The sequence below is a fragment of the Salvelinus alpinus genome, chromosome 23 (assembly GCF_045679555.1).
Source record: "Salvelinus alpinus chromosome 23, SLU_Salpinus.1, whole genome shotgun sequence".
Taxonomy (NCBI): domain Eukaryota; kingdom Metazoa; phylum Chordata; class Actinopteri; order Salmoniformes; family Salmonidae; genus Salvelinus; species Salvelinus alpinus.
Window position 1 is genome coordinate 2672327 of NC_092108.1, and position 22239 is coordinate 2694565.

The following is a 22239-nucleotide window of genomic DNA, read 5'->3' on the forward strand; positions in this document are numbered from 1 at the left end:
ACCTAATTTCTATGTGACAGACCACAGAGTTTCTAAACCCAGAGGCGCACGATCACGACCCATCTGGGAACGCTTCCGAAAAGGACCAAACAGACTAGGCCGGGGTTTGGGGTTTGAGAAGTCAAAAATATTCATTAATTGTTAATTTTCTCGAAATCTAAAGGCAGAACTGAGATTCAAGCCAACGTCTTAAAAAGTGACATGTTTTCATTTTCGTCAAAAAACGACTTTATATCGATGGAGTGCCTTTGATTTTGACGGCCTGCACATGCGCAGTTCGGCGGCGAGACCGGATGAAGTGTTTTCTACGCATGAGTTTAATTAGCCAACGTCGCCATGACATCGCCTACAACTGTGATGGGGATTTGTCTTGGAGAAGCAGTTTTAGCTTCTCTTCATACTCTAGTCTCTTTGGACAGACTTTGAAAGGGGTCCTGACTTGTCCTTTGAATGCATGTGCCGCGCGATATGCGAAACTGCACAAAAATATAATGTTATCTAGGAGTTTGACAACTAGCTAGCACATTCTTTTGAACACTTTTTTTTTTTGCAGTCGGATCAAAAATCTTTATATCGAAAAAAAAATGTTTTCAGTGGATCAAAGTTGTTGGTTCGTTCGTAAGGTAAGCACTGCCCAATTAAAACAAATCAACCACATTTAGCTAGCTAGCTAGTTAACGTTAGTTACCCGTGGTTGTTATCCAATCACAGTAGCTAACTTGCTATTTACTAACTAGTTAGCTAGTAACAGTAGCTACATTTCATGGCTAGTATAACAACAAGAACACTAGTTGTTGCTGGCTGTCTGTAATTGTAGAAAAGCTAGCTAGATTTTCAAGTTTCACATAAACTAGGTAACTTAGTAGTTTAACGTAGCGAACAGCTTTGACCAGAGGGTCTGTCTCCAAGCTACAATTTCTAGCCCAATACATACTACTCAAAACCCGCACAAAAGGCCTGGTAACCAGCCCAATAGTTGTTGTTTTTTCACAGCAAGAGTGGAGTTGCCGTATTTATACAATACACCCTATATACACACATTTCTATAATGTTATCGCTCCAATTAGAAGGAATAACATAGTAACTTGTAACGACATTAGAAGTGTAATTCGTGTTTCCTCAAAATAATAGTTATTGCAAGCTATGACTGACTATGTGGCAAGAGATGAAATAATTCACCCTTATTAAACTCGCCAGATCATTTTCCATCAATGGATGTCGATTTAACTCGTTTGACTGCTATGATTAAGCAATAAGGCACAAGGGGGTATGGTATATGGCCAATATACCACTGCTAAGGGCTGTTCTTAAGCATGACTCAAAGCTGAGTGCCAGGATACAGCTCTTAGCCGTGGTATATTAACAACACACCCCCGGGGTGCCTTATTGCTATAATAAACTGTGTACCAACGTAATTAAAAGCCATGTTTTCTCATACCCCATGGTATATGGTCTGATATACTGCCGCTTTCAGTTAATCAGCATTCAGGGCTTAAACCAGGTTTATAATTGTAAATAAATCCCCTTTGCGTATGTCCGTAACATAGATTAATCCAACAGGAGAGTTTGAGTGAGTTGGACAGAGGATCTCAATCTCTGAGCAATAACCACTTGGACTTACTTTTAATAAATTAATTTGAGGTTATTTTCTGGCAATTTATCTGTTATTCTGTGCCAGATGTTAATACTATAAACCGTTATAAACGGCCCATTTCCTGAGATTGACTTGTCATTTCAATAGGTGTATAAGCTACAGACTAAAATCTGGGTTGATGAATGTGATTCAGTTTTGCCATGGTTTGCTTAGATAAAAGCAGGTCGCCTATCGCCCCTGATAGGCCTACATCTCATCTCAGATAGTCTACAGCATCCTAGACAAGATTTAGACTGAACCATTTAGCAACTTGCTTAGTTCAAATTAAGACTAATTTATTCAACATAAATAGTGAGGTGATTTATTTTTTGTTTGAGGTAAGTGCTTGTGTTTCCCAATAGCCTGCATGAATAGCTTACTGATGAAGGGGGTCATAATTTCAGGCAAAAGTTTGAACACACTTACTCATTCAAGGGTTTTTCTTTATTTTTGACAATTTTCTAAATTGTAGAATAATAGTGAAGACATCAACTATGAAATAACACATATGGAATCATGTAGTAAGCAAAAATATATTTTAGGTTTTTCAAAGTAGTCACCCTTTGCCTTGATGACAGCTTTGCACACGCTTGGCATTCTCTCAACCAGCTTCATGAGGTAGTCACCTGGAATGCTTTTCCAACAGTCTTGAAGGAGTTTCCACAAATGTTGAGCACTTTTTGGCTACTTTTCCTTCACTCTGTATCTCAAACCATTTCAAATTGTGTTGAGGTCGGGTAATAGTGGGGGGCCTCTCCTTCTTGGTCAAATAGCCCTTACACAGCCTGGAGGTGTTTTGGGTCATTGCCCTGTTGAAAAACAAATGATAGTCCCACTAAGCCCAAACCAGATGGGATGGTGTATCGCTGTAGAATGCTGTGGTAGCCATGCTGGTTAAATGTGCCTTGAATTCTAAATAAATCACTGACAGTGTCACCAGTAGGGTTGCACATTTTGGAGGATATTCACCTTCTGTGGTAATATATGGGAATTAACAGGAATATTTGCACATTAATATTAATACCATTTAAATGTAGATGTTTTTTGCATTGGATATATTTACCATATCATATGAAGACAGAAACATTAACCTTTTACCTTATCATAAGTAGACATAATTGCAATTTATTAAATCCTTTCAATACAAATAAAATGTAAAAGAAATGTAGTCATGAATTTAACTTTAATTAAATTAGTTGACTCTTCACATGGGATGATTTCACTGAACAACAAAAGAAAGGGAATATTGATCCCCAATGATCCATCGCATCTCCCAAAAACGTTTTCAACATACATCTGTAAAATGATAGTCTAGAAACTAAAGCTTTGGTTGTCTTCCTCTCAGGCTTCCATGTCTTCTCCCTGGACCTCCTTAATGTCCACCTCTTGAACATCAGACTCTGAGGCCTCATCTTCACTGTCACTTTCCAACCTTGTTGAGGATGGCTCGTTGTCAGGCTCAAAAAGCCTCATTTGACCGGATGGCCACCAATTTTTCAACCCTTGTATTGGTCAGCCTGTTGCGTGCTTTGGTGTGTGTGTTCCCAAACAAGGACCGGTTGTGCTCTGAGGCGGCTGATGTTGGTGGGATTTGGAGGATGATGGAGGCAACAGGGGAAAGAGCCTCAGATCCACAAAGTCCCTTCCACCAGGTGGCTGATGAGATATGTTGGCACAACTGCCATATTGCATCTCCATCCCAAAGCCCTTGCTTGGAAGTGTACTTCGCCAGACTGCCAAGAACCTTGTCCTCATACAGGCCATGGTGGCGAGACACGGTAGTGATGACACCATAGGCCTTGTTGATCTCTGCACCAGACAGGATGCTCTTGCCTGCGTACTTGGGGTCCAACATGTACGCTGCGGTGTGTATGGGCTTCAGGCTGAAGTCTTCACGCTTTTTGATGTATTTCAGAACTGCAGTTTCCTCTGATTGGCGAAACAGTGAAGTGGGCAGGGCAGTACGGATTGCTTCTCACATCTGCAAGCAGAGTCTTAACAACAGACAGGATGGCATTGTCTCCCTCAATCTGTGCAATGGCTACTGCTATAGGTTTCAGGCTGCTTACCACTCTCTCCCAAAATACATCATCCAGGAGGATCTTCTTGATGGGGCTGTCCATATCGGCAGACTGGCCATTCCTTGGAGAGACTCCTTCCCTTCCAGGAGACTGTCAAACATGATGACAACACCACCCCAACGGGTGTTGCTGGGCAGCTTCAATGTGATGCTGTTATTCTTCTCACTTTGCTTGGTGAGGTAGATTGCTGCTGTAACTTGATGTTGCTTTACATACCTAACCATTTCCTTGGCTCTCTTGTACAGTGCATCCATTGTTTTCAGTGCCATGATGTCCTTGAGGAGCAGATTCAATGCATGAGCAGCACAGCCAATGGGTGTGATGTGAGGGTAGGACTCCTCCACTTTAGACCAAGCAGCCTTCATGTTTCCAGCATTGTCTGTCACCAGTGCAAATACCTTCTGTGGTCCAAGGTCATTGATGACTGCCTTCAGCCCATCTGCAATGTAGAGAGACCGGTGTGTCTGTTCTTTGTGTCTGTGCTCTTGTAGAATACTGGTTGAGAGGTGTATGCTGGGCGAAGAACATTCAGAAATCTCTTCCAATACACATTGCCTGTGAGCATCAGAGGTGAACCAGTTGCATACACACCTCGAGCAAGACATTCATCAGCATTTCTCTAACTACGTTCCTCCATGGAGTCAAAAAAAAAATCAGATTCCAGGAGGACCATGAGCTGTTGCTATCGATAAGGTGTCTGATTCATCCTTTTCACTTCGAATAGAAGTAGAATGACTTTTGTCAGAGGTAGCTTGTTGTGAGCGCTGAGGGAACTTTATGCACTTGGCCAAATTATTCTGCATCTTTGTTGCATTGTTCACATATGATTTGGCACAGTATTTGCAAATGTACACAGCTTTTCCTTCTACATTAGCTGCAGTGAAATGTCTCCACACATCAGATGGTGCCCGTGTCATTTTCCTGTGAAGATTAGGAATAAAATTAGTTTAAAAAAAAACAACAAATGCAATTCTATGTACAGATAAATAGTTAAGCAGTTAGATTAAACAACTCCTTTTGTAAGATGTTTTAAAATGAAACATGTATGGAAACTGGTGAATTAACACTCCTCAGTTAGCAGGCTCAAGCAAGCTAAAACCCACATGGTAGCAAAAACTAACTAGCAGAAATTGTTAAGAGGTTAGAAATGATTTAAGCACACTTTGCTGTAGGCTACTATTTACTAGTTAACAAAAAATCATGTATGTCATATAAAATATATTCCCCCCACCCAATATTGTAATAAAAATTTACCAGAAAGCATGTAGTCCTTGGCTCAGACAGTGTGGGATCAATAGCATCGCATTAGTGTGCAAGAATCAGCTGTACATGTGATGGAAGAGTGCACTGTGCATGCAGAGGGTTGCAATTCCATTGAATTGGGAAATAGTTTAACCAAAATATGCCACAAGACCTAGAAATGCCTTGTGTGTATCCCACAAAAAAAGGTTCACTGTTATAAGCAAACTTTAAAAAAAAATTAATTTAAACAAAATTCTCCATATTCCTGGGCTTAACTTCCCATGGAAAAATTCAGGAAATTTCCCGGAAAGTTTCTGACCCTTTGCAATCCTAGTAGAGGTTTATTCTAGCTGAAGAACACTCAACAGCATTCTCTTATACCGAGCTGGAGTGCGATTTGAGGCACCGTCAGTCGACGCTTGTAAAAATGTCTATTTTGAAAACCCTTACTTGTACCTACGTTTGTCCTCTACAACTATGTGCCGTTTACTGAGTTGAGTAACACAAATGAGGAAAAAGTCTGTGGTTTTATTCGCAATGTTTAAATATTTTTCAGGTATGAATTTCAGCACCCTGCGGGAGGAATGCGATTGTACACAACAAACATAGTTACAGGTAATCGTTTTCAGAAGTGGCGTTTTATTTTTATTTTTTACAAGCGTCGACTGATGGTGCCTCAATGTTGTTGCTAGCAAATCACGCGACCAGTGATCATAACTCAACTCCATCTCGATATATCAGAGTTCAGCGTTCCTCAGCTAGGCTTATTCAGGTGAACATTTTCAGGGAACACAATTATGGCATACGAGTCACTTCCCAATGTGATGTATGTGTGTATGAATGTTGGTGTTTCCAGGTGATTTGTTGGAGAGCAGTAGCCAGTGTGGCGTGGTCTGTCCTCCTGCTGCTTCCCACCACAGCTCTGTTTGTACTGCTCAGCAGATTCACTCTGTTTCACCCCATACTCTGGATATCAGGTGAGAGAACCTTTCAGAAGCCAATACTCACCTTGTACACAATGTCAAAATGTATTAGCTTACTGTAGCCAGTCAGACTAACTTACCTTACTGTAGTCGTTCTCTGGCTGTGTAGCCAGTCAGACTAACTTACCTTACTGTAGTCGTTCTCTGGCTGTGTAGCCAGTCAGACTAACTTACCTTACTGTAGTCGTTCTCTGGCTGTGTAGCCAGTCAGACTAACTTACCTTACTGTAGTCGTTCTCTGGCTGTGTAGCCAGTCAGACTAACTTACCTTACTGTAGTCGTTCTCTGGCTGTGTAGCCAGTCATACTAACTAACCCTACTGTAGTCGTTCTCTGGCTGTGTAGCCAGTCATACTAACTTACCTTACTGTAGTCGTTCTCTGGCTGTGTAGCCAGTCATACTAACTAACCCTACTGTAGTCGTTCTCTGGCTGTGTAGCCAGTCATACTAACTAACCCTACTGTAGTCGTTCTCTGGCTGTGTAGCCAGTCATACTAACTTACCTTACTGTAGTCGTTCTCTGGCTGTGTAGCCAGTCAGACTAACTTACCTTACTGTAGTCGTTCTCTGGCTGTGTAGCCAGTCAGACTAACTTACCTTACTGTAGTCGTTCTCTGGCTGTGTAGCCAGTCATACTAACTTACCTTACTGTAGTCGTTCTCTGGCTGTGTAGCCAGTCATACTAACTAACCCTACTGTAGTCGTTCTCTGGCTGTGTAGCCAGTCATACTAACTTACCTTACTGTAGTCGTTCTCTGGCTGTGTAGCCAGACTAACCTACCTTACTGTAGTCATTCTCTGGCTGTGTAGCCAGTCATACTAACTAACCCTACTGTAGTCGTTCTCTGGCTGTGTAGCCAGTCAGACTAACTTACCTTACTGTAGTCGTTCTCTGGCTGTGTAGCCAGTCATACTAACTAACCCTACTGTAGTCGTTCTCTGGCTGTGTAGCCAGTCATACTAACTAACCCTACTGTAGTCGTTCTCTGGCTGTGTAGCCAGTCATACTAACTAACCCTACTGTAGTCGTTCTCTGGCTGTGTAGCCAGTCATACTAACTAACCCTACTGTAGTCGTTCTCTGGCTGTGTAGCCAGACTAACCTACCTTACTGTAGTCATTCTCTGGCTGTGTAGCCAGACTAACCTACCTTACTGTAGTCATTCTCTGGCTGTGTAGCCAGACTAACCTACCTTACTGTAGTCATTCTCTGGCTGTGTAGCCAGCTAAGACAGTTAAGTCGGAGACTGCTTGTAAGCACATTATTGTAATGTCTCGTTCCAGAATGCCTGTCCCTATTGACCAGTGCCAGTGGAAGGGTATATATAGGTATTCAGCAGCCTATTAATGATTTGTTGTCTGCTTCCAGAATGCCTGTCCCTATTGACCAGTCCCAGTGGCATCTTCTCCTTCATTCTGCTGTGTGGAGTGGTGCTGCTGGTGGGCTTCTTTAACCTGGAGTATTACACAGGTGAGCCAGTCCACGAAGGGTTCTCCCAGGGGATCACACCTCTGAGTGGACGGAGCCGCAGGCGATTGGGGTTCGTGGGTGGAACCAGGACAATACAATTACTGGAGAAAGAAAATATATCTAAATGATGGTCTCACTGTACTGTAGGTGCCAATGTCCTGGGACAACACAGTCCCAGCATTCCCTCTGTTTATGGTGGTGCCAATGTCCTGGGACAACACAGTCCCAGCATTCCCTCTGTTTATGGTGGTGCCAATGTCCTGGGACAACACAGTCCCAGCATTCCCTCTGTTTATGGTGGTGCCAATGTCCTGGGACAACACATCCCCAACATTCACCCTGTACATGGAGGTGCCAATTTCCTGGGACAACACAGTCCCAACATTCACCCTGTTTTATTAATTGTTTGATTAATTGATTGATTCCCACCAGTTGTCCCATCCGTCGCCTGTTCCAAGATCGCCCTCCTGGGTCAGGTACTCCACCCCCGTCAGTTCGTCCACTCACTGGTGCACTGCATCATGGGTGTTGTAGTAGCTTGGTGTTGTGCCTTCACCATCGGAGGGCGCTACCAGTCCTTGGGGCACCCCTGTACACAGGATGAGAGGTGAGACACCACACAACACGTTAAGGTTTTTACCTGACACACAGGGATGGAAATGAAGATGGCCCGAGGCTAGTACTTTTCAGACCGGGCTAGTAGAACGTGTCAAACTAGCTGCCGGCTAGGGAAGTGTTGTACTTTTCAGACTGGGCTAGTAGAACGTGTCAAACTAGCTGGCGGCTAGGGAAGTGTTGTACTTTTCAGACTGGGCTAGTAGAACGTGTCAAACTAGCTGCCGGCTAGGGAAGTGTTGTACTTTTCAGACTGGGCTAGTAGAACGTGTCAAACTAGCTGCCGGCTAGGGAAGTGTTGTACTTTTCAGACTGGGCTAGTAGAACGTGTCAAACTAGCTGGCGGCTAGGGAAGTGTTGTACTTTTCAGACTGGGCTAGTAGAACGTGTCAAACTAGCTGCCGGCTAGGGAAGTGTTGTACTTTTCAGACTGGGCTAGTAGAACGTGTCAAACTAGCTGCCGGCTAGGGAAGTGTTGTACTTTTCAGACTGGGCTAGTAGAACGTGTCAAACTAGCTGCCGGCTAGGGAAGTGTTGTACTTTTCAGACTGGGCTAGTAGAACGTGTCAAACTAGCTGCCGGCTAGGGAAGTGTTGTACTTTTCAGACTGGGCTAGTAGAACGTGTCAAACTAGCTGCCGGCTAGGGAAGTGTTGTACTTTTCAGACCGGGCTAGTAGAACGTGTCAAACTAGCTGCCTGCTAGGGAAGTGTTATACTTATCAGACTGGGCTAGTAGAACGTGTCAAACTAGCTGCCGGCTAGGGAAGTGTTATACTTTTCAGACTGGGCTAGTAGAACGTGTCAAACTAGCTGCCTGCTAGGGAAGTGTTGTACTTATCAGACTGGGCTAGTAGAACGTGTCAAACTAGCTGCCTGCTAGGGAAGTGTTGTACTTATCAGACTGGGCTAGTAGAACGTGTCAAACTAGCTGCCTGCTAGGGAAGTGTTATACTTATCAGACTGGGCTAGTAGAACGTGTCAAACTAGCTGCCGGCTAGGGAAGTGTTGTACTTTTCAGACCGGGCTAGTAGAACGTGTCAAACTAGCTGCCTGCTAGGGAAGTGTTATACTTATCAGACTGGGCTAGTAGAACGTGTCAAACTAGCTGCCGGCTAGGGAAGTGTTGTACTTTTCAGACCGGGCTAGTAGAACGTGTCAAACTAGCTGCCGGCTAGGGAAGTGTTGTACTTTTCAATAACAAGTAGTAGATGTTGGACACGGTCAAACTACTAGCCTGGTTGGCCAGTTCCTGCATACACCTTTATGGCTGTAGAGTAGTAATTCCTTATTTATGGACGAATACTCTTATTCATAATTGCCTTGGCACTGTTTATTTGGTCAATGTTGAGGTTGGGCACCTCAAGTTAACTTTAGTGAAATATACTTGTTTTTCCCCTGTATGAGTGAAAAAAAATCTGTCCTCATAAGTTGAGGGTTTAGTTGTAACTTTCCTTTTTATCTAAATTTCATTCAAATCAATTTAAGGGCTTTATGGGACACGTATGTTAACATTGCCAAAGCAAGTGAGGTAGATAATAAACTAAAGGGAAATAAACAATACAAAATGTACAGTAAACATTACACTCACAGAACGTTCCAGAAGAATAATGACATTTCAAATGTCATTATGTGTGTGTGTATATATACAGTGTTATGATGTGCAAATAGTTAAGTTAAGAAAGGGAAAATAAATGTATATGGGTTGTATTTACAATGGTGTTTGTTCTTCACTGGTTGCCCTTTTCTTGTGGCAACAGGTCACAAATCTTGCTGCTGTGATGGCACACTGTGTTATTTCACCCAGTAGATATGGGAGTTTATCAAAATTGGATTTGTTTTGGAATTCTTTGTGGATCTGTGTAATCTGAGGGGAATATGTGTCTCTAATATGGTCATACATTGGGCGGGAGGTTAGGAAGTGCAGATCAGTTTCCACCTCATTTCGTGGGCAGTGTGAACATAGCCTGTCTTCTCTTGAGAGCCAGGTCTGCCTACGGCGGCCTTTCTCAATAGCAAGGCTATGATCACTGAGTCTGTACATAGTCAAAGCTTTCCTTAATTTTGGGTCAGTCACAGTGGTCAGGTATTCTGCCACTGTGTACTCTCTGTTTAGGGCCAGATAGCATTCTAGTTTGCTGTTTTTTGTTAATTACTTGACACATTTGGAATAACTATCTTTTTGTTTTCTCGTGATTTGGTTGGATCTAATTGTTGCTGTCCTTTGTGGGGTCTGTTTGTGAACAGAGCCCCAGGACCAGCTTGCTTTAGGGACTCTTCTCTAGGTTCATTTCTCTGTAGGTGATGGCTTTGTCATGGAAGGTTTGGGAATCGCTTCCTTTTAGGTGGTCGTAGAATTTATTTTCAGAATTTTGAGAATTACTGTGTATTGGCCTTATTCTGCTCTGGATGCATTATTTTAGCAGAATTCTGTATGCAGATAATAAATCTGGTGTTGGTCTCATTTTGTGAATTCTTGGTCGGTGAGTGGACTAATTAAAGTATTTTTAGCCAAATCCGAATTGGTATGTAGATTTGATGTTCCTTTTGATGGCGTAGAAGGCCCTTCTTGCCTTGTCTCTCAGCTCGTTCACAGCTTTGTGGAAGTTACCTGTGGCGCTGATGTTTAGGCAGAGGTATGTATAGTTTTTTGTGTGATCCAGAGCAACGGTGTCTAGATGGAATTTGTATTTGTGGTCCTGGCAACTGGACCTTTTTTGGAACACCATTATTTTTGTCTTACTGAGATTTACTGTCAGGACCCCGGTCTGGCAGAATCTGTGCAGAAGATCTAGGTGCTGCTGTAGGCCCTCCTTGGTTGGGGACAGAAGCACCAGATCATCAGCAAACAGTAGACATTTGACTTCAGATTCTAGTAGGGTGAGGCCGGGTGCTGCAGACTGTTCTAGTGCCCTCGACAATACGTTGATATATATGTTGAAGAGGGTGGGGCTTAAGCTGCATCCCTGTCTCACCCCACGGCCCTGAGGAAAGTGTTTTGCCAATTTTAACTGCACACTTGTTCTTTGTGTACATGGATTTTATAATGTCGTATGTTTTTCCCCCAACACCACTTTCCATCAACTTGTATAGCAGGCCCTCATGCCAAATTGAGCAGTAGACCTTTTTGAAATCAACAAAGCATGAAGACTTTGCCTTTTTTTGTTTTGCTTGTTTGTTTCTTCAATTACATTGAGCTGATTTCTGATGTGCTGTTCCTTTTTCTGTAGTGTATTTCTGTATTGTTTTAGTGATTCACCATAGTGAAGGTGTAGGCTCAGGTTTTCTGGGTCTATGTTTTTGGTTAGATAGGTTTCTCAATTTCTTTCTTAGGTTTTTGCATTCTTCAACAAACCATTTGTCATTGTTCATTTTGTTGACATTTTTAGATTTGATAGGGAAGCTGAGAAGTCAAATATACTGTTTAGGTTTTCTACTGCCAAGTTTACACCTTTACTATTACAGTGAACTGTTTTGTCCACAATTGTCTAGAAGGGATTGAATTTGTTGAATTCTTTCTTCTTTTTCTTCCGTCTTGTTCCTTTTTCTTTTTCCTCGATGCCTCATGATTGAGCAAAGCTCCGTTCAAATGTCTCTGTCTGTTGTTGTTGTTGGTTACAGTAGTGGTCCTGAGATGTGCCTGAATGAATACCACCTGGTGCTGCTGCTGGTGGGGGCCTTCATTGGCTACAGCCACAGCCTGGTGGGAGTGGTCTACAACATGAACTACGTTTCCTTCCACACCATGCAGGTACGTCCCGTCTCTTTACTTCCTGTCTCTTTTTATCCTGTTTCCTTCCACACCATGCAGGTACGTCCCGTCTCTTTACTTCCTGTCTCTTTTTATCCTGTTTCCTTCCACACCATGCAGGTACGTCCTGTCTCTTTACTTCCTGTCTCTTTTTATCCTGTTTCCTTCCACACCATGCAGGTACGTCCCGTCTCTTTACTTCCTGTCTCTTTTTATCCTGTTTCCTTCCACACCATGCAGGTACGTCCCGTCTCTTTACTTCCTGTCTCTTTTTATCCTGTTTCCTTCCACACCATGCAGGTACGTCCCGTCTCTTTACTTCCTGTCTCTTTTTATCCTGTGTCCTTCCACACCATGCAGGTACGTCCCGTCTCTTTACTTCCTGTCTCTTTCCTGGGCCCGGTTTCCCAAAAGCATCTTATACTTAAAATCTACCCAAAAATCACAAATTCCTGTGATTTAGTGTTAAATAACACTATGTGAGAACAATATTTTTTGTGAACAGATGTTTCATTATGTCGTTAGTTGCAAGGTTAGTTGCAATTTGTGGAAATCTGTTGCAGCTGAAGTCATTGACAAAACCTTTGAGGCTTGCTGGCTTGCTTGCTGGCTGGCTGGCTGGCTAGGTTGATAAAGTTGCTCGTTATTAATCGACTGGTTGAGAACTCGTAGAACACCTGAGTATGTTGTTAGATGCTTTTTTGCCCTTCAGAAGATCTCCGCTAAACATATACAGTACAGAAAGTATTCAGACCCCTTCACTTTTTCCACATGTTGTTATGTTACAGCCTTATTCTAAAATTGATTAAATATAGAATTGTCCTCATCAATCTACACCAAATACCCCATAATAACAAAGCGAAAACTTTTATTTTTATTTTTATTACAAATAAAAAATCATTCATTTACATAAGTATTCAGACCCTTTACTATGAGACTCTAAATTGAGCTCAGGTGCATCCTGTTTCCATTGATCATCCTTGAGATGTTTCTACAACTTGATTGGCGTCCACCTGTGGTAAATTCAATTGATTGGACATGATTCGGAAAGGCACACACCTGTCTATATAAGGTCCCACAGTTGACAGTGCATGTCAGAGCAAAAACCAAGCCATGAGGTCGAAGGAATTGTCCGTAGAGCTCTGAGACAGGATTGTGTCGAGGCACAGATCTGGGGAAGGGTACCAAAAAATGTCTGCAGCATTGAAGGTCCCCAAGAACACAGTGGCCTCCATCATCCTTAAATGGAAGACTCTTCTTAGAGCTGGCCGCTCGGCCAAACTGGGCAATCGTGGGAGAAGGGCCTTGGTTAAGGAGATGACCAAGAACCCGATGGTCACTCTGACAGAGCTCCAGAGTTCCTCTATGGAGATGGGAGAACCTTCCAGAAGGACAACCATCTCGGCAGGACTCTACCAATTAGGCCTTTATGGTAGAGTGGCCAGATGGAAGCCACTCCTCAGTTAAAGGCACATGAGAGCCCGCTTGGAGTTTGCCAAAAGGCACCTAAAGGATTCTCAGACCATGAGAAACAAGATAATCTGGTCAGAAGAAATAAAAATTGAACTCTTTGGCCTGACTGCCAAGTGTCACGTCTTGAGCAAACCAGGTACCACTCATCACCTGGACAATACCATCCCTACGGTGAAGCATGGTGGTGGCAGCATCATGTTTTGGGGATGTTTTTCAGAGGCAGGGGCTGGGAGACTAGTCGGGATCGAGGTGAAAGATGAACAGAGCAAAGTACAGAGATCCTTGATGAAAACCTGCTTCGGGACAAGTCTCTGCATGTCCTTGAGTAGCCTAGCCAGAGCCTGTACTTGAACCCAATCAAACATCTCTGGAGAGACCTGAAAATAGCTGTGCAGCGACGTTCCCCATCCAACCTGACAGAGCTTGAGAGGATCTGCAGAAAAGAATGGGAGAAACTCCCTAAATGTAGGTGTGCCAAGCTTGTAGCGTCATACCTAAGAAGACTTAAGGTTGTAATCGCTGCCAAAGGTGCTTCAACAAAGTACTGAGTAAAGGGTCTGAATACTTATGGAAATATGATATTTCAGTTTTGTATTTTTAATACATTTGCAATGTTTTAAACATATTTTAGCTTTGTCATTACGGGGTATTGTGTGTCTGTGTAGACTGAGGGCAGGGGAACACAAAGTAATACATTTTAGAATAAGGCTGTGACTTAACAAAATGTGGAAAAAGTGAAAGGGTCTGAATACTTTCCTAATGCACGCTGTTTATCGCTCTGCGACCGCCGATAACTTGGGAACAAAGTTGCCAATGTCTTTACAATTGAACAAGCGAAGGAAAATAATCTGCATTTATAAGAATGTACGCAGTAGGACCTATAGGCTTCCATTGGCCGATATATTTCCTTCATATTGAATTGTTGAGTTCTGTTTGTAGGCTACGTTGTCATGTTTTTATCTTCAATATATTTCATGATGTGTAACAACGTGTGCTGAATGAATCTGTGAATTTGTGCATTTTTTGGGGGTAAGCATTAGAATAAGCTGCCTCTATTTGCAGCCATTAGGTGGTAATATCTCTCTAGGAGCTGATCTGGCATCAGTTTTGCAGCCATTAGGTGGTAATATCTCTCTAGGGGCTGATCTGGCATCAGTTTTGCAGCCATTAGGTGGTAATATCTCTCTAGGGGCTGATCTGGCATCTGTTTTGCAGCCATTAGGTGGTAATATCTCTCTAGGGGCTGATCTGGCATCAGTTCTGCAGCCATTAGGTGGTAATATCTCTCTAGGGGCTGATCTGGCATCAGTTTTGCAGCCATTAGGTGGTAATATCTCTCTAGGAGCTGATCTGGCATCAGTTCTGCAGCCATTAGGTGGTAATATCTCTCTAGGGGCTGATCTGGCATCAGTTTTGACACATGGCGGACGTTCTCTGCGTGGTGTTTTGGGAAACGCATGCTACATATTAGTCCGTTGTAGGAACACTGCATCGTTAAAACACTAGTAAGCTTGAGCTCTATCGGGAAACTGGGCCCAGGTAGGTAGAACTCCTGTCCCCTCTTCCCAGAGAACTCCTGTCCCCATCTTCCCAGAGAACTCCTGTGTCCCCTCTCTCTTCCCAGAAAACTCCTGTGTCCCCTCTCTCTTCCCAGAAAACTCCTATGTCCCCTCTCTCTTCCCAGAAAACTCCTGTGTCCCCTCTCTCTTCCCAGAAAACTCCTGTGTCCCCTCTCTCTTCCCAGAAAACTCCTGTGTCCCCTCTCTCTTCCCAGAAAACTCCTGTGTCCCCTCTCTCTTCCCAGAGAAACGCCCAGTGTATAAAACTACAAGATAATGGATGACTGCTACTCTGCTGGGTTGTGTTCTGTAGATACAAAATGTTGAAAGCTACCGGAACCTGTCCTATAACGTGGAATATTGTTTTCAGTTGCATAATGTTTTCCTACAGTCCACTCTACTGAACATAACCCATCAATGTCTACTACTGTTGGGTATTGTAGTTTCTGTCAACTTTGATAGCACTATGTTATGAGACATCAGGAAGTGCCACGTTCTCCTCAAGCTGCTGAGGGGAGGACGGCTCATAATGAGGTCCGGAATGGAGTCGACCACACGGAAACCATGGAAACCACGTCTTTGTATGATACCATTCCATTTACTCCGTTCCAGACCTTATTATGAGCCGTCCTCCCCTCAGCAGCCTCCACTGCTCTGCTTTCATGTTTCAGCAATACAAGTACCTCCGCTTCAAGGGAGCTCTGCCCCTAGTGGTGAAGGCCGGTGCTGTTCAGGCTCTCTACGGTCTCCGGAACTTCCTTCTCCTCTATTTCTTCATGGGTAAGGAGACATTACCAAGTCACTCATGGCTTTGACCTATGACCTATTCAGTGGGGTGTTTCCCAACTGTTCTGTAGTCAAAAGATATTGATGATCCATCTCCCTGTCTTTCAGGATATGCACCACGAGCCTGGATCTGTAAAACACTTGACCTCAACATCAACAGGTTAACCTCACAATATTATTTTAAATCTGACCCCGTCTACCCCTCGACTGCTAGGCAGCTGACCCCCCCCCCCCCGTCTACCCCCTCGACTGCTAGGCAGCTCTATTTAGACTCCTCATTCCTGTCCTGATGTATTTTAAGTCCTACGTTTGGTTTCCATGGGGAAACTGGACTTCATCAATGGTACATGCATGAAGACAGACTAAACAGATGACAGAAGTGTTCTGGTCTCCCCCTCCCAGGTCCATCCATTCCCTGGACAGTGTGTCTAGTCTATTGGACTTGTCCCTCCTGTACCACCTGTGGATCAGTGGGACCTTCCTCCTCCTCACCTGGTACATCACAGTACTGCTCTTCAGGATCTTTGTTACCGAGGTACATGTAACTCCCCTGACCCCCATAACACCTCGATCACACCGACCGCGTCGTGGGCGTCGTTGGTGCACCAGAATGGGCGTCTGCATCTGCCTTGCAGCGTTGGGATTCATCCCGTCGTAAACATCGACCTGTACGAGGAGACTTGACAGAAATAGTAGCAGAAGGGTGAATGTTGAACTGTTGTTGCTCACACGTCCAGTCATAATGTTGGATTAGATAATGAAAACAGTTTGACTGTAGAATTTATTACGTAACATTGATGCAATGACGATGTCGGTCTGATCGGAGCCTGTACAGTACTGCTCCTCAGGACCTGACCCTGACCTCTGACCCTCTCCTCCTGACCCTCCTAATCTTCACCTGGTACTATACATCACCGTACTGCTCCTCAGGACCTGACCTTAACCTCTGACCCTCTCCTCCTAACCTTCACCTGGTACTATACATCACCGTACTGCTCCTCAGGACCTAACCCTGACCTCTGACCCTACCCTCTGACCTTCACCTGGTACTATACATCACCGTACTGCTCCTCAGGACCTGACCCTAACCTCTGACCCTCCTAACCTTCACCTGGTACTATACATCACCGTACTGCTCCTCAGGACCTGACCCTAACCTCTGACCCTCCTAACCTTCACCTGGTACTATACATCACCGTACTGCTCCTCAGGACCTGACCCTAACCTCTAACCCTAACCTCTGACCCTCTCCTCCTAACCTTCACCTGGTACTATACATCACCGTACTGCTCAGGACCTGACCCTGACCTCTGACCCTACCCTCTGACCTTCACCTGGTACTATACATCACCGTACTGCTCCTCAGGACCTGACCCTAACCCTAACCCTAACCTCTGACCCTCTCCTCCTAACCTTCACCTGGTACTATACATCACCGTACTGCTCCTCAGGACCTGACCCTAACATCTGACCCTCTCCTCCTAACCTTCACCTGGTACTATACATCACTGTACTGCTCCTCAGGGACTACTGCCCCCCCCTCCGTGTGGAGGTGGGGGGCCTGCCAGGGTTGAAAATTAACACTCAACAATTGTGGGTCGGTTTTTGTCCTTGGTGGCTAAGAATGTCTATTTCACCAGCCACGTTGGCGGGTGGTCACACAGCGTTTGGGAACAAAGGCCACCTGTAGAAGTTGACAAGAAAGGCTACTAAAGTGTGACTGTCATGTTTCTTGGCCAGTTACATCGTTATGTTCAAATGCTAGGTGGTTTTTCAATGTTAGTTTGCTGCAACAGTCTGCTGCAAGTTACCACGGTAACGGTCCATCCCTTAAAGGGGCAGCTGAACATTTGTCTCCACTAATGATTGGGCTTGATTGAGCATGGATCACACAAAAAATAAAATTAAAATTGAGAAACTTTTAGTAATATATTTTCATTTAATCAAATAGTTTCATTGTTCTTTTAGATTTGTGTGTTTCTACATTTCTTCTTATGAACACATCATTTCCCAGCTGGAATAGGTTTTGTAGCGGGTAGGTTTGATGTGCCCGCCCGCTGGCTTAGCTCTGGAAAGATTTTACGTAAGAAATTTACATTTTACTGATTCATCAACCTCTGACCTTTTTAACCCGTCTCTCCTCTCTGGGGAGGTCCCCATTGCTTGGAAGGCAGCCACAGTTCATCCTTTATTTAAAGGGGAGATCAAGCTGATCCTGTTATAGGCCTATTTCTATTTTGCCCTGTTTATCAAAAGTGTTGGAAAAACTTGTCAATAATCAACTGACTGGCTTTCTTGATGTCTATAGTATTCTCTCTGGTATCTGGTTTCTGCTCAGGTTATGGATGTGTCACTGCAACCTTAAAGGTCCTCTATGATGTCACCATTGTCCTTGGTTCTAAGCGATGTTGTGCTGCTATTTTTATTGACTTGGCCAAAGCTTTTGATACGGTCGACCATTCCAATCTCGTGGGCCGGCTAAGGAGTATTGGTGTCTCTGAGGGCTCTTTGGCCTGGTTTGCTAACTACCTCTCTCAAAGAGTGCAGTGTATAAAGTCAGAACATCTGCTGTCTCAGCCACTGCCTGTAACCAAGGGAGTACCCCAAGGCACAATCCTAGGCCCCACGCTCTTCTCAATTTACATCATCAACATAGCTCAGGCAGTAGGAAGCTCTCTCATCCATTTATATGCAGATTATACAGTCTTATACTCAGCTGGCCCTTCCACGGATTTTGTGTTAAATGCTCTGCAACAAAGCTTTCTTAGTGTCCAACAAGGTTTCTCTACCCTTAACCTTGTTCTGAACACCTCCAAAACAAAGGTCATGTGGTTTGTTAAGAAGAATGCCCCTCTCCCCACAGGTGTGATTACTACCTCTGAGGGTTTAGAGCTTGAGGTAGTCACCTCATACAAGTACTTGAGAGTATGGCTAGACGGGACACTGTCCTTCTCTCAGCACATATCAAAGCTGCAGGCTTAAGTTAAATCTAGACTTGGTTTCCTCTATCGTAATCGCTTCTCTCATACCCCAGCTGCCAAACTAACCCTGATTCAGCTGCCATGTTGTGCTGCTACCATGTTGTGCTGCTACCATGTTGTGCTGCTACCATGTTGTGCTGCTACCATGTTGTGTTGTCTTAGATCTCTCTATGTTGTGTTGTCACTCTTGTCTTGATGTGTGTTTTGTCCCATATTTTTATTTTGTATTTTTAATCCCAGTCCCCCGTCCCCGTCTACCCCCTCGACTGCTAGGCAGCTGACCCCCCCGTCTACCCCCTCGATTGCTAGGCAGCTGACCCACCATCTACCCCCTCGACTGCTAGGCAGCTGACCCCCCCCCCCCCCCTCTACCCCCTCATTTGCTAGGCAGCTGACCCACCATCTACCCCCTCGACTGCTAGGCAGCTGACCCCCCCCCCCCCCCCCCGTCTACCCCCTTGATTGCTAGGCAGCTGACCCACCATCTACCCCCTCGACTGCTAGGCAGCTGACCCACCATCTACCCCCTCGACTGCTAGGCAGCTGACCCCCCTCCCACCCGTCTACCACCCGACTGCTAGGCAGCTGACCCCCCCCCCCCCCTCCCACCCGTCTACCACCTCGACTGCTAGGCAGCTCTCTGGCTGCAGTTCGATTCCCAACCGTTGTTCTCTCAGAAGTGTGCACTACTAACCTGTCTGCTTAGTACCGTAGACGAGATCGTTCCTGTCTGCTTAGTAACGTAGACGAGATCATTCCTGTCTGCTTAGTACCGTAGACGAGATCGTTCCTGTCTGCTTAGTACCGTAGACGAGATCGTTTCTGACTGCTTAGTACCGTAGACGAGATCGTTCCTGTCTGCTTAGTACCGTAGACGAGATCGTTCCTGTCTGCTTAGTACCGTAGACGAGATCGTTCCTGTCTGCTTAGTACCGTAGACGAGATCGTTCCTGTCTGCTTAGTACCGTAGACGAGGTCGTTCCTGTCTGCTTAGTACCGTAGACGAGGTCGTTCCTGTCTGCTTAGTACCGTAGACGAGATCGTTTCTGACTGCTTAGTACCGTAGACGAGATCGTTTCTGACTGCTTAGTACCGTAGACGAGATCGTTCCCGTCTGCTTAGTACCGTAGACGAGATCGTTCCCGGCTGCTTAGTGCCGTAGACGAGATCGTTCCCGGCTGCTTAGTGCCGTAGACGAGATCGTTCCCGTCTGCTTAGTACCGTAGACGAGATTGTTTCTGACTGCTTAGTACCGTAGACGAGATCGTTTCTGGCTGCTTAGTACCGTAGACGAGATCGTTCCTGGCTGCTTAGTACCGTAGACGAGATCGTTCCTGGCTGCTTAGTACCGTAGACGAGATCGTTCCTGGCTGCTTGGTACCGTAGACGAGATCGTTCCTGGCTGCTTGGTACCGTAGACGAGATCGTTCCTGGCTGCTTGGTACCGTAGACGAGATCGTTCCTGGCTGCTTGGTACCGTAGACGAGATCGTTCCTGGCTGCTTAGTACCGTAGACGAGATCGTTCCTGGCTGCTTAGTACCGTAGACGAGATCGTTCCTGGCTGCTTAGTACCGTAGACGAGATCGTTCCTGGCTGCTTAGTACCGTAGACGAGATCGTTCCTGGCTGCTTAGTACCGTAGACGAGATCGTTCCTGGCTGCTTAGTACCGTAGACGAGATCGTTCCTGGCTGCTTAGTACCGTAGACGAGATCGTTCCTGGCTGCTTAGTACCGTAGACGAGATCGTTCCTGGCTGCTTAGTACCGTAGACGAGATCGTTCCTGGCTGCTTAGTACCGTAGACGAGATCGTTCCTGGCTGCTTAGTACCGTAGACGAGATCGTTCCTGGCTGCTTAGTACCGTAGACGAGATCGTTTCTGGCTGCTTAGTACCGTAGACGAGATCGTTCCTGGCTGCTTAGTGCCGTAGACGAGATCGTTTCTGACTGCTTAGTACTGTAGACGAGAAGTCTGATTTGATAATGATCATTTCTTGCAGGTTTACAGTTTTCCTGTCCAGTCCACGTTCACAGAGGAAGCCCACCAGTGCCTGCCCAAGGTTATCACTGGCACGCAACCAATGATACTGAAGGTAAGCATTTTACACCAATTTAACAATGGAAACATTACAGGATCATCAGCGTTCCCTGTTATGAGTGACATTGAACAGAGGAAAACAAAATCAAAGCCTCAGTTCCTAGCCCTCCGGTTGAACCTACCTCTGTCCCTCCGGTTAACCCTACCTCTGTCCCTCTGGTTAACCCTACCTCTGTCCCTCTGGTTAACCCTACCTCTGTCCCTCCGGTTAACCCTACCTCTGTCCCTCCGGTTAACCCTACCTCTGTCCCTCCGGTTAACCCTACCTCTGTCCCTCCGGTTAACCCTACCTCTGTCCCTCCGGTTAACCCTACCTCTGTCCCTCCGGTTAACCCTACCTCTGTCCCTCCGGTTAACCCTACCTCTGTCCCTCCGGTTAACCCTACCTCTGTCCCTCCGGTTAACCCTACCTCTGTCCCTCCGGTTAACCCTACCTCTGTCCCGTCAGTTCCTAGCCCTCCGGTTAACCCTACCTCTGTCCTGTCAGTTCCTAGCCCTCCAGGACCTGACTCTGTCCCCTCAGTTCCTAGCCCTCCGGTTAACCCTACCTCTGTCCCCTCAGTTCCTAGCCCTCCGGTTAACCCTACCTCTGTCCCGTCAGTTCCTAGCCCTCCGGTTAACCCTACCTCTGTCCCGTCAGTTCCTAGCCCTCCGGTTAACCCTACCTCTGTCCCGTCAGTTCCTAGCCCTCCAGGACCTGACTCTGTCCTGTCAGTTCCTAGCCCTCCGGTTAACCCTACCTCTGTCCCCTCGGTTCCTAGCCCTCCGGTTAACCCTACCTCTGTCCTGTCGGTTCCTAGCCCTCCGGTTAATCCTACCTCTGTCCCGTCGGTTCCTAGCCCTCCGGTTAACCCTACCTCTGTCCCGTCGGTTCCTAGCCCTCCGGTTAACCCTACCTCTGTCCCCTCAGTTCCTAGCCCTCCGGTTAACCCTACCTCTGTCCTGTCGGTTCCTAGCCCTCCGGTTAATCCTACCTCTGTCCCGTCGGTTCCTAGCCCTCCGGTTAACCCTACCTCTGTCCCGTCGGTTCCTAGCCCTCCGGTTAACCCTACCTCTGTCCCGTCGGTTCCTAGCCCTCCGGTTAACCCTACCTCTGTCCCGTCGGTTCCTAGCCCTCCGGTTAACCCTACCTCTGTCCCGTCGGTTCCTAGCCCTCCGGTTAACCCTACCTCTGTCCCCTCGGTTCCTAGCCCTCCGGTTAATCCTACCTCTGTCCCGTCGGTTCCTAGCCCTCCGGTTAACCCTACCTCTGTCCCGTCGGTTCCTAGCCCTCCGGTTAACCCTACCTCTGTCCCGTCGGTTCCTAGCCCTCCGGTTAACCCTACCTCTGTCCCCTCGGTTCCTAGCCCTCTGGTTAACCCTACCTCTGTCCCGTCAGTTCCTAGCCCTCCAGGACCTGGCTCTGTCCCTCTGGTTAACCCTACCTCTGTTCTCTGTCCTGTCAGTTCCTAGCCCTCCAGGACCTGGCTCTGCTGTCTCAACACTCTCCTTCTAGACGTCTGGAGGTGTTCAGTCTCAGCCAACCAGGTGACCCCGCTGCTCTGCCTGCATAAATACATCTAATGAATAT

General features: G+C 45.7%; 1 protein-coding gene across 5 annotated transcripts in view; it reads left to right on the plus strand.

Moving 5' to 3' along the window:
• Window positions 1-346: 346 nt before the first annotated feature.
• ndc1 (NDC1 transmembrane nucleoporin) overlaps window positions 347-22239 on the plus strand; it is a 40742-nt gene continuing 18849 nt past the window's right edge. For 2 of the 5 annotated variants that reach the window (XR_011669969.1, XM_071360656.1), the window contains exons 1-10: window positions 347-623; window positions 5813-5933; window positions 7308-7409; window positions 7842-8016; window positions 11644-11773; window positions 15477-15585; window positions 15700-15751; window positions 15994-16126; window positions 20572-20664; window positions 22115-22196. Coding sequence is in view for 4 of the 5 variants with exons in the window: in XM_071360656.1 (XP_071216757.1) it covers window positions 585-623; window positions 5813-5933; window positions 7308-7409; window positions 7842-8016; window positions 11644-11773; window positions 15477-15585; window positions 15700-15751; window positions 15994-16126; window positions 20572-20664; window positions 22115-22196 (1036 nt within the window). In the remaining variant the exon portion in view is untranslated. Of the gene's footprint in view, window positions 624-5812; window positions 5934-7307; window positions 7410-7841; window positions 8017-11643; window positions 11774-11796; window positions 12134-15476; window positions 15586-15699; window positions 15752-15993; window positions 16127-20571; window positions 20665-22114; window positions 22197-22239 lie in introns of those variants that run through there. The other 3 variants (XM_071360655.1, XM_071360657.1, XM_071360658.1) reach the window with 3 other exon arrangements.